Here is a 15,949-nt window from a genome sequence, read left to right as displayed (position 1 = left end):
TATTCTCGATAATTTAGAATGTCGTGTCCTAACGTGTTGGATGTGACATTTTATTACTTCAGGACGAGAAGGTCTTTAACATCTGCTTCGATTTATCTAAATATCTTTGCAAAAATAACATTAATAAAAAGGGGAATCGTATTCTAAATTCTTTTCAAGTTTCAAATTTTGACATTAAGACATTAATTAATCAAATTGGTACCAATTTTGGGCGTTACGAAGGTGCTAATCCTTCCTCGCACGTAACCGACTCCCGGACCCGTTCTCTCAAGTTTCGTAGACCAAAAACACCGTTTTAGTAAACTAAAATGTTTTATTAAAACAAAGGTGATCCGATCACATCTAATAAAGATCGGTGGTGACTCCTCATATTCGTTTTTTTGGTTTTTAAAACAAAGTCGATTCCCGTTTTTCTTCGCGACAAAAAAATGGTTTCAACAGAAGCTTGAAGAACCCAAAGTTCCAGAGCTACTCGAACCAGAATTACCTAAATTATCAAAATTGGAAACTCGAAACACCTAAACAAGAACTTCCCTAATTTACTCATGACACTACCTTTGTTTTCCTTCCATATCAAACATATGGTTTTTCGTTTTTCTTTTTAGGAGTGTGTTGATTAGTATATTTGAGTTCATTTGATGATTTACTTACGGATCAGACTATTCATGAATGCTTGTTTGAGTGATTTTATTGTTATCATCTATATATAAAGTTTGGTTTTGACAAATTTCCTAATACAAGAAAGACAAATATGTCGGTCAATTAACATCAGTAGTAACAATAATTGTGTACAAAGAAGGTAACATTGGCATCCAAATCATAATTATATATATCAAAGCTTACTTTTCATATATACATAAATACACACATATATATGCGCACCTTATACATGCTTGTTAACATCATTTAAAGGAAAACATGAAACAAGAATATATATGTGTATACATACATATATATATAGGCAACTTGTTTAATATGATGCAATATAAGATGAAGCACATGGTTTTAGGCTACATCTGTTTCTGTATCTTGCTTCTGCTTCTTCACCTTGCTATTCTCATGGAACTCACCATAGAAGTAATTCAAAGATCCCCAAAGTGATAAAACAAGAGATATGGCTTTTTCAACTTGGAACTTTTCATGGTACAACACCACAGCTAAAGATTCCGTCACTGGAAGCAGAGTCGCGATTAGTATACCAGACAGTAACGACGAGGCTGAGAAAATCACACCCACAGCTCCCATGAAGAACAACTGCCATAAGATTGCGTTCAACACGAGCACCACGTAGTATGTCGATTGTCCAAGCGTATATTCACTTGCCTCTCTTGGAATTGCCTACATAAGCAAGAAATCATTCGGTTAAAACCTGGACTGAAATACCAGAACTAAAGGGGAATGGGGAAGGAGAGATGACCTTGAAGTCTCCGTGAAAGAGCATCCCAATGCAACAGAAAACAGTAGCCGAAAATGACATAACCATCTGTGACTCCATAACCAAAGAGTAAGTAATGGTCTGCTTTGCTTTCTTGTATGTTAACTCGATGGCCGGCAACACAAACCCGTAGAGCGCTGAAGCTGCAAGTGTCATGAAAAACCCAAGGAAATACTGTAGCTTGGATTCATTAGCAGGGCGATCTGAACTCGTATGAAGTGCCAGAACAACCGCTGCGAGTGTCAACAAAAAGACCGAGTTGATCGTAAAAGGTGTAAACTTCGGCTTCACCAATATAAACGCAAACGTAGCAGTGAAAGCCAGTTGAGTCGAAATTATCAAAGCCGAGGTAGATATAGGGAGGCGAGCGACACCGTAAGCATACAAAAAGTCATCAACCCCAGTAAGAACACCAAGAACAATACTAGCCAGCAAAACAGGAGTTTTTATCAAGACAAGCTTGGTTCCCGGACCTTCTTTTCGTCGACGATACAAGTATGATACCACGAGTGGCAACATCATAAACGGCCAACCGGCGGTTTCTAAGCAGCTCGATATCCACACACCCTTACCACCTTTCAAGAAATATAGCCTCATTAAAAGAGGACCACCAACATTTCCTAAGCCCAACATTGCGCAGTTCAACAGAAGTAACATTCTTTTTAGCCCTTTGCTCATCTTCTCCTCCATCTTCAAACCAATTTTCCATGTTCCACAATATGCAAAACGATTTCGTCGGTTTCAACTTAAAACCAGGGTCATAAGCAAGAATAACAAAACAAACCAGGGTTTCATACCATTTTAAGCATTAAACTAAGACCCTTTAACAACAATATCAAATTTGTACCATTAATTAGTATAATCACCATGAAAAAGAACACCTAATCCATATCAACCACCCATAACATGCATTATTATCATAAATTAAGCAGTCATTTTCTTAAAATTAAATGGGAATTTGTCTGTAAGCTAATTCATTAGAGTTAATAACGTACAAATAATCACAAGCAAACAAAGAAATGCGTAAGAGAAGCAGATTTTACCTTAAACCCAGTCAATTATGGAGCTTAAACTGACCAAAAAAAAACCCAAAAACCTGCCTTTTTATATAAAGTTAAGGGAATTAAAATGACTGAACTTGATGATGAGGGAGAGAATGTTGTGAAAGAAACCACTAACCTTAAGGGAGAGGACAAAGTTAAAAGCAAAATGGATGGTGCTGAAGCGATATTCGAATACACCCCACCAAGAAATTCCTGTTTTAGTTGAACATGACAAGCAAAAATACAGTTTTTTTTTTACAGAGAAAAACGGGGGAAATTTGGGAAAAGAAAAAGAGAAGACCGAAACGGTATTTATATCATGAAAATGAAATGACCCATGATCAGATAGTAGTTCTTTTAGCTGCTTGAAATCTGAAACATAGTGAAAGAGGGTGACACGTTAGTGGTGATTGAGGTACATCGAACTCAGTGAGTGGCAATAAATACCCGTAAATGAACTGAGGATAATTTTGAAGGAGAAAATTTAGGTTTAAAAAGAATGATTTGTTGACTGAAAAGCTTAATTTAGTGAAGATAATAATCCAATTATACACATCAAATAATCAAGGAAAATATGAAAGTTATGTTGAAAAGAGTAATCATAATTTAGGTATTATACAAATCAATATGATGCTATGTGACACAAGATAATTTGCATGCCTTGTACCCTTGTATATACTAAACTAAACTACGCTTTATATCACATCATAATCTATGCGATAATTCACCTATATTTGTTATAAATATTCCTAACAAAAATTATAAAAATATTCAAAAATAAAATATTCAAAAATTTATAAAAATAATTTTAAAAAAATGAAATAAAATGTATGTAAATTATCATATAAATTACCATGTTTTAATTAATATTTAGTTAAAAATAATGATCCGATAAATATATGAAATAGAAACATCATTCTAAAAAATTAAATTTAAATAAAAATTCTAAAATTAAAATAAAATTATTAATATAATATTAAACTATTAAAAATAAATAATATCACTATTTAATACAATCTTTCCCTACCATAACAGTACATAATCTCAAATCCAAAAATCTCCATCTTTTATCAACTTTACCAGAACTCATTATGATTAAGAAAAGAATGAATTTCTTTTATATAAAAGAATACACCCACATTACTTTTATATATAAAAAAATTCACTAGACCCACAATAACAATACATCCACATTACTTTTGTCACTGTTTTCAACACGTTCTGTTGACTTTAGCACCCATTACAAATTGTGGGTCATAATGATAAAATGGTACCTAATCCCTGCAAAAATCACATCTGCCTTTGCTTGGTCATTTCTGAACTTAGGTCACCTTTTCCTTTTATAATTGAATCCACTCCATATGTTTTTTCACTTGATTATTCAAGTGGTTTTATAATGGGAAAGAAGAATCGTCATCAAAAATAAAAGAACACTATACATATTGGAGTTGAACACTGTATGAATCAATTGAAAGAACTCCATTTCCTAGACAAGATTAAAAACTTCAATTCTTCAAGATTTTGCCTTTGTGATATAAGTAAGCAAGGGATCAACCATTCCTATATGTAAGCATGAAAATTCTATGCTAAAAAACAAGAAATGGTGGCAATGTACTCAAGAAATCCAACACTTTTCTACATAAGAAAAGGCACATTTCCATTGATAATCTTCAATCAAGACCTTTGAATGATATGGATATTATGATACAAAGTTCAACATCATCTGTATTAATGAAAGGGTTCTGGTTATTACTTTATTACAATATTTTTCTAGTTTTAAGGGTGTAAAAAGGCTTATATAAAACAAACCCTCATCTTGTTGAGAGTTTGCTAGACATCGTAAGATGTCTCACCTGAAAGTAGACACCGGCAGTGGCGGCGGTGACTCACCAATCAAAAGCTTCTCAAAGGAGGATTCCGGTTACGGTTTGAGATTGGCAAAGAGAATTTCCCATTGCAAGAAAATGATCTCTTCATGAAAATTGGCCTAATTTGCAAAGATCTTCTACCTATGGACGAATTGCACATTAGTCTCAATAAACCTTGATTTCCTGAACCTCTCCTTGGCACAATTCTCAAGCTTGATTCTTTCCCTTTACCCAATTCATTATCTAAATTGCTTCCATTAGACCCTTCTGCTACACCATTGTTAGCAAGTGCTTGGCTGATCTGTGAAGCTGCCATGGAATCCAAAGAAACTGATCTTCTTACAGGCTGAAGAACCCCATCTTCATCCTCTGTATTTCTCTCATCTTCCTCATATGGTCTATGCCTCATTTCACTTGTTACACTTCCTGTTTCTCCTTCAGATTCTTCATTATCTACTATAATTGCAACTTGGGTTCCTTCAGTAACTTCATTATTTACCCCAGATGATGATGATGGTCCTTTATCAGCCATGTTTGAAACAATGGGTGCTCGGCACATGGGACAATTGGTATGGGACCTAAGCCAAGTATCAATACAAGAGATGTGAAAAGCATGGCTACATTTAGGCAACAGCCTTAAAGTCTCACCTTCTTCGAACTCGTTTAAACAAACAGAGCACTCCGTTCCTTCAACAAGACCCTCACCTTTTACGTACTTAAAAACAGCAATGGAATCAATGATCGACGGTTGTAAACCAACGGTGTTGATATACCATACATGATGATCAACGACCGGACCATGATCTTCATCGAGAAACTCATCATGGGTTTCAGTCGTTTCATTCGATCTTCTTCCCCTAACAAGGGATCGGCGTCGATAATACCTGACGTAGTAAACGTACAAACAGAGGATCAAAAACGAAACCGCAAGTACTGTGAAAATTATTATCAAATACTTGGTGCGCAACGCTGAATGATGATGAGCGATAGAACCATCATCCTGGAAACAGGATAGTGAAGCACAACGGTCGTCACAACCATCATCATCATCATGATCATCACAGTTTTTTGCTGAGACTTCAATGCTTGAATCATTATATCCCAAATTTCTGAAATGAATTCGAAAACCCATATCGGGGGAATCAAATCAAAGATGGAACATTAAAGCAAAAAAGAAGAAAAAACCAGGAAAGAGTAGATCAAAATGATTGGGTAAGGGGGGAAATGAAGAAATTGAAGTAAGGGAAACGATTGGAGGGAAGTGTCTGAATAAAAGATAAACACGACTCTTTCCTTTTTTGTGGTTTGATATTATTTTCTGCATTGGATTCTTGACTTTTCTTATAATGTCGGCTTAACACGGTTGACTGAGTACTTGAGGCAGAATTAAGTACAGGAATTTTTTAGGTTAAATTTGCTTCAACTCTCTGTGCTTTTCACATATTTATAATTTAGTCATTCCAATTTTTTTTCATGGATTTAGTTCTTTTATTTTTTATTTTTTAATTTAAAAATGTAAATCCAATTGTAAGCGTAATTACAATGATTATCTAAATATAACATAAATATATAATTATAGATACTTATATCCAAATTTAATTATGAGGAATTTTTAAAAGGGAATTTAAAGCAATTAATGGTTTGAAAAGGAACAAAGCACATGGTTTGCAATTTGGTGCTTTTGCTTGGAGAATAGGAAGGAGCAGTCAGTGGAGCTTTTTTGCCTTTTAAGCATAGTTTGAATATGTTTTAAATTTGGCCTTTTATCAACTTTCGTTTGCAATTTGAAACTAAAAATGGGGAAGAAATCAAATCAGTCCCACAAGATATTGAAATTAGCAAGTTTGCCCCCAAAAAAAATGGTTAAAAAAAACAGCTGGCCAAGCATATAAATTAATTAATTCAGCTAATAGATTTGGTGTGAAAATAAATTGGTAATTAATGTCAATGTTTAGTGGGTCAATATCTGTCCTATGGAATCAAAATTCCCACCCTGATTTTTAGAGTTGACTTAATTTTATATAATTTTTTAAAAAATTAAATAATAATAAGGATAAATATCAAAATTATACATAAATTTTAATCTAATGTATAATTTGATATATGAATTTTAATTTGGTACAATTACAAGTTAATTTTCATATACAAAATAGTATGAAATTAAATTTTATGTATAACATTATATATTAAATTAAAGTTCATATATAATTTTGATATTTATTCTTAACATTGATGAGGAGGAAGAGGAGGCGGCTTAAGCATTCGGGGAGCCCCTAAACTTTTTTCAAAAAGATTAATTAAACCTTCAAAAAAAACATCCAGTTGAGCCTTTAAGTGTTAGAATTATCATTAAGCCCTTTGATCGTTAATGTTAACGGTTAACCATTAAATTGAAATCGTTATTTTTTTTAAAGTTATTTTATACCATTCTAATTTGTGTCACGATTTTTTCAAATGTTAAAAAATTAAAATTATAAAGAATCATACAAATTTATAAAATTAATTAAAATTACAAAAAATTAGAAATATAGAAAATTACAAATAATAGAAAATTACAAAAATAAATATTATTATAAATATTATTATAAATATTATAAAACAAATTAAAAATACACAAAAAAATTATAAAACCCAATATTTTCCCATTTTCACACTAACCATCATTAATAATAGACACCTATTACAATTTTTATAATAAAAAAAGTTTTGATCCCTGAAACCCTCTATTTGAGAAAACTCTAATTCATCCATCCCTCCACCATTGTTTTGTCGGTTTTTGTTGTGTTCGTAACCTACAGACCTCAAAGTTTGCACCATTTTGCTCATCTTTGCATCATTCATCGGTGTTCTCCTTCCCACTATTGTTCATATCCGTTAACCGTCACAATATCGTCGATGACAATATTATCCTGAACAAGGATAGTGCCAACAATTTCAACTCAATTTTTATTATTTTTATATTAATTGTAATAATTGTATGCTTTTCTATAATTTTTAATAATTTTAAAGAAAATTTTTCATTTTCACCGTGTGGCAACGATCACAATCTTGTCACTATAGATGATAAAAATATAAGAAAATTTGACAAACATTATATTTTAACAGTTAATTATTAAAATTAACAGTCAAAGGCTTAATTAATGGGAATTCTAATGTTTTAGAATTCAGTTAAATGCATCGTTTAAGAATTCTAACTTTTAAAAACTTAATATTAATTTTGATTATTTAAAAACATAATTTAATAAAAAAAGGTCTTTCAAATATTTTACTTTAATAGTTAACAATATTTTAACTTATAAATGATAAAAATTAATAAATTAAACTAAAATTTCTATTTAATGAAATAAAAACTTGAAAAATAGAAATACTTATATCATATTAAATTTATTTTTGAAAAACAACCATAGTATATTGATTAACTTATTATTGCTAAATATTAAAGTAAAATATAAAAATTATTTTTATTAAATTTTGTTTTCAATTTATTTTAAATTAAAATTGATTAGTAAAATAAAATTTAACTTTAATAATGAAATTATTTTAATAGAAATGACCAATTTGCTCTTTGATCCAACTTTATAAAAACTAATTTACTTTTTTTGAATAAACAAGATAAAATATAATTTGACTCATAGTAAAAGAGATTCCATGATAATTTTACCGCAATCGACTTTGAGTTAATGGACTTATATTTATATTCGCTTGCTTATTTAAGATTTGTTTGCATTTGTTTGTATTTGTTAAAATGATTTTTGTATTCATTTATTTAAAATTGTGTTCATGATGGTCGTTCGTTTGAGTTAAATGAACTTTTTTTGTGAATATTAAATGAAGCACTAAACAAACATGCTCACTAACACATTCATAAACATATAATGAAATATGTTCACAATGTTCCTAAATAATAAACAAACAAACAAAAATAAAAAAATTAATTATATACTTCTTAGATATAAAATAATTAGATGTAAATAAATAAATAAATAAAATAAGTACACAAATTATAATAATAATCAAATAATAAATAAGCTTTAAATGATTTTTAAATAAGTTTTAAACAAACCTAAACTAAAGTAGCTTTGTATGTATTCACTTAGTTTAATAAATGAGTATCAAAATTTTGTTTATACTATTTTTATTTAGCTTAGTAAATAAATAAAAACTGAACTGTTCATTTATCGTTTTGTTTATGTACAACTTTACTTCGTACTCTCAATAATGCCTCTAGATATATTTCAGATATTAATCTAGTTGTGCTATAATAGTAATACTAAAAAGTAAATTACATCCAAGTCGCTATGTTATTAGTAATCTAGTTGTGCCATAATAGTAATATTAAAGATAAACTATATCCAAAGTCGTTATATTATTAATAAGTTTGTATTTTAATTATTTAATTTCTAAAATTACAAAATAATTGCTATATACCAAAAGACTTCATTTATTTATATAAAATTGAATTTGGAACATGATTCAAAAGCTTAACAACTGATCAAGTTTTATTTATTTATTTATTTGCCTTAATTTACATTATATGAAAAAGAAAAAGGAATAGATGGTTCATCCCCAATATTAAATAAGAAATTGCATAAATTTTAATATTAAATGTTAAGCATAAATCTTTGCATTTTTAACCAATTTCATACATGATGTCCTATTCATACAATTATCATGTAATAAGGTGATCATGTCGGAATGTTACCAGCATTGAAAGCCAAGTCGGAAGTGACTGGATCCTAAGATTCAGACACAGCATCCACTGCCGAAGTTGTGTTACCATTGCCGCCAATGATAACACTATTCATACTGCTAGTGAAGTCGTATACATGGCCCATTTTAGCTCGTTTGGTCGCCAAGTACCGCTTGTTGTCCTTTGTAATAGGTGATAGTAGTGGAACCCGACCTGCAATTGCTAATCCGTAACCCTTAAGTCCACTGTATTTAGCAGGATTGTTCGTCATAAGCTTCATTGTTCGCACACCCAGATCCCTAAGTATCTGAAAGAAAGAATCGAAGGTTAGAGTTAGACAAACTTCGTTGTAAAGTACAAAGAAAACAGAAAGATGAACCAGTCATTCGGGGAAAGCTAAAGCCTTTAAGCAAGCCGCGATCCTTTACACGAATGTAAGATATGGGTATTTCAAGAGAAATGGAAAGACGGAGCTACTCGGAGTGGAAAATTATTACCAATGTACCAACAAATGAACCTTAGGAATGTAACTGAATTATGAATTAATTTAGCAATGTTTCGAAGAGGAATACCTGTGCACCAATGCCGTATTCTCTAGAATCAACAGGCAACCCAAGCTCAACATTTGCTTCTACTGTATCACGACCAGCATCCTGCAAAGTATAGGCACGAAGCTTGTGGCCTAAACCAATGCCCCTGCCTTCATGTCCCCGCAGGTATACTAAAACACCCCGACCAGCCTCCTCAATCTGCCTCATTGCAAGGCTAAGCTGATTCCCACAGTCACATCTAGCTGATCCAAATATGTCTCCCGTGAGGCATTCAGAGTGAACCCTCACGAGAATATCTTGTCCATCTCCGATCTCACCCTGTTTGAACCGTAGAAAAGAATCATACCATTTTCTTCATCATAAATGCTTTTAATCCAATAAAATTAGTCCAAATGAATTATACGGAATGGCACAACCCTCGATATTTATGGAAAAACAATAGAAGTGTCCTTAAAATAAATCAAAACAATACAAATACAAATATAGAAAGAGAGAGTTCGTAACGAATATTACGGTAAATCAGATATGTAAGAAACTGAAACTAGCAATAAGAATTCCGACTTATCTTCACCTTAACCATTGCAATATGCTCAATCCCATCTATTTGTGACCTGTAACAATAAGCAGTGAATGGCCCCCACATTGTCGGTATCAGCGCATCACCGGCATGATCGACTAATTTATCCCTCTTTCTCCGATACCTGTCAATCATAAGCAGCATTACTAGTTTACTTCATTGAGGTAACTTAACCACAGGATCCGTGAAAAATAAGTCGAAAGGAAATCTCTCTGCATATGATAGTCATTAGTTTACCTAATTAAATCAGCAATGGATACAATTTTCAAGTTCTCCCGTTCAGCAAATTGACGAAGCTTCGGCAATCGAGCCATGGATCCATCATCATCTACGATCTCACAGAGAATCGCAACAGGGTCCAGTCCGGCTAGCATTGCAAGATCAACTGAAGCTTCGGTATGACCAGCTCTTTTTAGAACACCACCTTCTCTGTACTTCAGTGGGAAAATGTGACCTGGGCGGTTGAAATCCTCGGGTTTGGAATCTTTAGAAGCTAGGGCCAATATCGTCGTTGCTCTATCATGTGCTGACACACCAGTTGTAGTGCCATGTTTTGCATCCTGCAAATCAGTTTTCATTCAACACAAAAGCAGAGAATCATTGGAAATTTTGACCCGTAATCATACTTTGTTCAAACAATCATAAAATATTTCTCCAAAATTCCTATTTTAAGCTTATCAACATCATAAATACAAACTTTTTTTTCCAAAAAAATCCATTGTATCAGGTTTATGAATATCAGACAAAACAACATACCACCGTAACCGTGAATGCAGTACAGAGTTTCTCTTCATTTTCCCTTTGGTTCACCATTAAAGGAAGATTCAACCTCTCTAGATCCTCCTCTTTCATGCTCACACAAACTATCCCGGTTCCATGCTTCACGATAAATGCCATAGCTTCAGGTGTCACCAACTGTGCTGCCATTATAAGATCTCCTTCGTTTTCTCTATCCTCATCGTCTACAACCACTACCATCTGTAAAAGTTAATTTCTGGTTACTAAAAGTTAAACTAGAGCTCAATGGAACAAAAAAAGCATCCTACAGAGAAAAAAAACTAACCTTCCCTTGGCGAATATCCTCGATTGCCTCAGGAATGGAAGCAAAACCTTCAGTCGCGCGGTCCAAATTGAATTCATCGTTATCAACGGGAAAACCGTTATTTATAGAAACAGCATCTGCAGCAACATTTCGAAACATTATGTCATCTTGTTATGCTTCAATCCTAACTGATTTATAACTAAAGAGATTACCATTTGTGGAGACAACATTTTTGCCTTCTCCCGATTGAACTGCAGCTCTAGTTTTGCCAACACTTTTAATAACGGACGACAATCTACCACCGAAACGCACAAAGGCTAAACCGGATGCGTAGCCATTTGCGAAGACTAGATTTTTTCTGTGTAGTTCATTAAAGGATTGGAAGCTTTTTGATGCCCTACGCAGAAATTCATACAATCAAACGGTACTGTGTAATAAAAAACCCTCCCATTTCCTAGCATTTAATTTGACAATAAACAAAACCCTTAAATATATATAAAATTTATGTGTAATGTTTTGATAATTTGCTTATGAAATTAATCAAATGTGAAAATAGAAACATAAACAAACAAGCCTATATAGTATTTGCATCTAATTCTAGCTTTTTCTATTCAACCAAACCCAAACCACATTTCATCATTCGAAATTTTTTTAAAAACAAATTAAATAAAACCGCCATATTGCTTACCAGCCAAGGCGTAACTTTGGGTCATTGAATCTTAAGTAAACCACAGCGTTTATATAAGATAGAAACGGAACCATTGATCGTTAAAACTATATACATTAGAAGTTAGAAAGTCATAAAGGAAAATCGAATTGTACACGAAAAGCGAAAAACAAAGAAAACCCAAACGAAAATTCAGTTAAACGAAAGGATCCCATTAAAGAAAAAGAGAAGAAAAAGGTTACCGAGGACGAGAAAGTGATGCAGTTGAAGAAGGAGAAGAAACGTTCAAAGAAGCCATGAACAGTCAGAGAAGACGCTGGAAATTCCTAATATGTGGGAATTTGATGTTGCAATTGTAAATTTGAAAAAGGCAGAGGAAGCGAAATGAAAGGATAGTGGAGATGACGACGGATGAGATATACATATCACCCGCGGGTGAGCTACCAACAGCACTTCGGTCTGGTAGGTTTTTATTTATTTTATTTTTCACATTTTTAGTTGATAAAATATTGGAGAAAATATGTTAAAAACAAATTTCTGGTTTTTTTTACAGAAATGATATAAAATAAATAATTAATTATAAAAATAGAACCCGTAAAATATTATTTATGAAATTTTCATCCGCGCCACCGCACTTTCCTCAATCATTCAACTATCAATAATAATTAAAAGAAAATTTATTGGCATGTGATTGTGTAGACGACATCAATGTATATTTTTAAAATATTCATATTTTTTAAAATATATATAAAATAAAAAATAAAAGAAAATACCTTTCTGAAATTAAAAAAAGTTTATCATGAAAACTTTAAATACTATCATTTATTTCAGCAGCGTAGCTAGGGGTTGTCACCCTGACCTCTTGAAAATTTTTTTTCATTTAGACATTTTAAAATTTTTAAAATTTTTAATTAATAAAAATAAATTTACACTTTAACCCACTTAAAAATATAAAATTTATTTTAACTTTTTAAAATTATAAAAATATAAATTATTAAAATAATAAAATTATATTTTTATTATTGTAAAATTATAATTTAATTTTAACTATAAAAATAATTTTTAGCTGTGGCCCCTAATTTACTTTTTTTTCTTTTTTATTGACATGATACGGTGCTGATAGTTACTTCTCTTTCAATTTGACTGTACAATAGGTAAGGGGGGATGGGAAAATGGTCCCCCTACTGCTTTAAAAGATTTGCTAAGATCTATTGGTGACAGGTTTAAATTTTTTTTAATGAATTTTTCTTCACTCCAACTCTTTGTTTTTGTGACAGAAGTGTCGCGGATATATTTGCGACACTCACTTATGAAAATTTAGCATTTTGAAATATACATTTTAATGTCGCCTAATTATGATCTAATAATTGGGGAAAAAAGTGGTCATCACCGATAAAAAATTTTAAATACTAATGATGATATAATGATTGAGGGAAAAGTAGGCGGAAATGATTAAAATACTCATTTTCATAAATAATTTCTTACATGTTTCTTTTTGGTAATTATTTATTTATTTTTATATTAAATGTTTTATTAGAAATTTTGAGTGAATTTTTTACATTTAAATTAAATAAAATAATATGAAAAAGACATTTTCTACATTTAGGAATTTAGATGAAGGATAATCTTTATGTAATAAAGACTAGGAGATCCACTTGTACAAAACTTAATTGGGTTTATATTTTTTTTTTTTATATAATTAAATTTTAATAATTCAATCGTTAAATTTAATAATATATTTGTACTTGTCATGTATATAAATTTTGGATCAATTTGATATCTCTATCATATCAATCTAAGTTATTATTACGTAATAGAATTACTCGCACGAGGATCAAATCTCTTATTAATTATGATCCAAATTTTTTGAGGTTTAGTCACATAAAGATCAAACCTTACAAAATTGATCATATTAAAAACCAAACTTTTATGAAAATGTTTAAATAAAGACTTTTTACATAATTCGATCAAGTTTATTGTAAAAATTTGGGTAAATGCTAATGTGGATAGAATAGGATACGTGACAATAGAATCTCATATTATTTAAAAAGAAGAGAAAAAAAAATAAAAACATATTTTGAAACCTAAACATATTTTGAAACCTAACTTCCGACATTTGAAAAGCACTTATTTACGTAATTTCATTAAAAAAATTGGTATTTATATGATCATTTTAAAATATTTGGCCCTCATGTGAGTAATTCCGAAAGGTTAAGCCTCAGTTTGAGCATTTAGCGAAGTAATAATATCTTTATAAATATAATAACATTACATAATTTTTTGAGCAATCACATTATAGGTGGATGTCCATAAAGATCAATGTAAGTTTGATATATTTTAGAACTCTAATATTCATTAGAAGTAAAGCTTTATTTCATTTATACTTCTTATGTCTATAAATATAAATTCTAGATAAGCATTGTAAACATGCTTATTGATAGATAAAAATACGATCTCTTTTGCTCTCATATTTTTTGTTCTTTTATTTTTTTTTCTATTTTTTATTTAATAACACACTATCAATATAATAGTATTTTTTTTAAACACGTTATCAACACGATAGTAAAAGCATTAAATCACAAATATTGTATGTATGAAATGGCGAAGCATCTCAACTAGCCTATATATTGTGCATGCTCGAAAGGGTTATGAATCAAATCATATGCGGTACAAGAGTCGCACCATGCACCACCATTTAAAGTGAAGGGTCAATTTCTTACAATCATCCATAATTAGAATAAGATGTACTGCAAGTCATACTATGCACCACCATTTAAAGTGAAGGGTCAATTTCTTACAATCATCCATAATTAGAATAAGATGTACTACAAGTCATACTATGCACCACCATTTAAAGTGAAGGGTCAATTTCTTATCAATCATTCATAATTATTGGTGTTAGATCACTGATATGGTGTAAAGACTTAGCGTGAGTTCGGATGGGCGGTGTGTTTACATGTGATTAGTGTAAAAATAACGGTAATGATGAGATTAAATACTGTAACGTGAGATAAAAAGTAAGTTAAATGCACTTCATCGCACCCTATTATCTATTTAAACTCACCCTTAATGTAAGGCATTTGTGGCAATCGATATCTATCGTAACACTAATTTGATAAGAAGTTATGATAGATATTTTAATTGAGCTATGCAATTTAGTTATCATTTTTATTATATATTTGAGTACAAGCTAATCTCATAGGCTTACATTAGTATTGTTTTAATTTATATATTTTTAATAATAGCAATCAATTGAATTTATTGAGGAAAAGAGATGGGTACAAAATAAATTTAGAGTTCTTGAAAACAGAATGTCAAAAGGTCGAAAAGTAAAATAGCATTCAAGAATAGAAAAAAATTGTAAGAAATGAACCAATCATCCCCTCTTTTGAGCTTAATCGACGCTAATCTCCTTGACAAGCATCATAAAATGTTGAAAAAAACTAGAAAATAAACGGGAAAAACATATTAAAGATGATTCTACAAAAACTTTGCATACATAACTGATCATCAAGCTGGGTCCATACATCGACAACTGGTCGCAGCACGATTCAAGGCCAGTGACATTACTTCTTCTACTCAAAAAATCTTCCCTTGCCTAAGCATCTCCTTCGATACCATTGCATGTGCAGTTTGGTTACCAATTCTGGCGATGAATGCAAATCAACAAGAAATGAAGCTTTTTGAGAGTCTCTTCGCATCTCAAGTAAACAAGTTTATTTCCGATAAGCCAGTTTCCTACAAGTTTAGCTTTGAAATAACTGATATCGAAAGCCTTAGTCAATAGCAAACTGTAGCCTGTGCACCATCGCTAACGCCTCCGCTGCAAAGGTGAAACAAATATAGTAGTTTGTCTCTCCTAGAGCTTAAAATTTTATAATAATTTTTCTTGAATATAATCTAGATATTATTATAGCCTATTAAACACCTATTTTAAAAAGGGATAGATTAAAATTTTAATGACTTCGAATAACATCTTGGAATAAATTACTAAAAGTTTAATTTTCTTTTATTATTTAAATAGATTTAGTAATAGTAATTAATTTAAATTTGTTTCTTAGTTGTGAGCATGGGTT

At 31.1% G+C, this 15,949-nt stretch overlaps 3 protein-coding genes across 5 annotated transcripts; all 3 read right to left on the bottom strand.

The window, feature by feature from the left end:
- Positions 1-805: 805 nt before the first annotated feature.
- LOC108458340 (purine permease 1-like) lies at positions 806-2,849 on the bottom strand. 3 transcript variants are annotated; one of them, XM_053026553.1, is made up of 4 exons: positions 2,615-2,699; positions 2,479-2,535; positions 1,418-2,125; positions 806-1,338 (listed from the first exon to the last, which is right to left on the bottom strand). In XM_053026553.1, exons 3-4 carry the CDS (start codon positions 2,123-2,125, stop codon positions 1,006-1,008), a joined length of 1,041 nt encoding a protein of 346 aa, XP_052882513.1. In that variant the 5' UTR covers positions 2,479-2,535; positions 2,615-2,699; the 3' UTR covers positions 806-1,005. The 3 variants fall into 3 exon arrangements, with proteins under 3 accessions (XP_052882513.1, XP_052882514.1, XP_017613184.1); XM_053026554.1 differs by having other exon boundaries at positions 2,479-2,531; positions 2,615-2,696; XM_017757695.2 differs by lacking the exon at positions 2,479-2,535 and having other exon boundaries at positions 2,615-2,849.
- A 1,260-nt stretch (positions 2,850-4,109) lies between these two features.
- On the bottom strand, positions 4,110-5,701 carry LOC108458293 (E3 ubiquitin-protein ligase RING1-like). The gene has a single exon (XM_017757640.2). It carries the CDS (start codon positions 5,476-5,478, stop codon positions 4,372-4,374), a length of 1,107 nt encoding a protein of 368 aa, XP_017613129.1. The 5' UTR covers positions 5,479-5,701; the 3' UTR covers positions 4,110-4,371.
- Positions 5,702-8,905: 3,204 nt separating this feature from the next.
- LOC108460930 (bifunctional riboflavin biosynthesis protein RIBA 1, chloroplastic-like) lies at positions 8,906-12,358 on the bottom strand. Its single transcript, XM_017760637.2, has 8 exons — positions 12,116-12,358; positions 11,419-11,603; positions 11,228-11,343; positions 10,921-11,142; positions 10,402-10,724; positions 10,159-10,288; positions 9,609-9,905; positions 8,906-9,343 (listed from the first exon to the last, which is right to left on the bottom strand). Exons 1-8 carry the CDS (start codon positions 12,169-12,171, stop codon positions 9,083-9,085), a joined length of 1,590 nt encoding a protein of 529 aa, XP_017616126.1. The 5' UTR covers positions 12,172-12,358; the 3' UTR covers positions 8,906-9,082.
- Positions 12,359-15,949: the final 3,591 nt, after the last annotated feature.

Source organism: Gossypium arboreum, chromosome 4 (assembly GCF_025698485.1).
Source record: "Gossypium arboreum isolate Shixiya-1 chromosome 4, ASM2569848v2, whole genome shotgun sequence".
Classification (NCBI taxonomy): Eukaryota; Viridiplantae; Streptophyta; class Magnoliopsida; order Malvales; family Malvaceae; genus Gossypium; species Gossypium arboreum.
The sequence above is the reverse complement of the archived record's forward strand: the minus strand, read 5'-3'. Positions and strand labels throughout refer to the sequence as shown.

Bases quoted from the DNA above. Each gene is read 5' to 3' on its own strand.
- LOC108458340 (XM_017757695.2), bottom strand. From the start codon at position 2,125: ATGGAGGAGAAGATGAGCAAAGGGCTAAAAAGAATGTTACTTCTGTTG. The intron at 1,339-1,417 runs GTCATCTCTCCT...TTGCTTATGTAG, and splicing joins TCTTTCACGGAGACTTCAAG to GCAATTCCAAGAGAGGCAAG.
- LOC108458293 (XM_017757640.2), bottom strand. From the start codon at position 5,478: ATGGGTTTTCGAATTCATTTCAGAAATTTGGGATATAATGATTCAAGC.
- LOC108460930 (XM_017760637.2), bottom strand. From the start codon at position 12,171: ATGGCTTCTTTGAACGTTTCTTCTCCTTCTTCAACTGCATCACTTTCT. The intron at 11,143-11,227 runs GTTAGTTTTTTT...TAACTTTTACAG, and splicing joins AGGATATTCGCCAAGGGAAG to ATGGTAGTGGTTGTAGACGA. The intron at 9,906-10,158 runs GTGAAGATAAGT...CGGTTCAAACAG, and splicing joins AGCATATTGCAATGGTTAAG to GGTGAGATCGGAGATGGACA.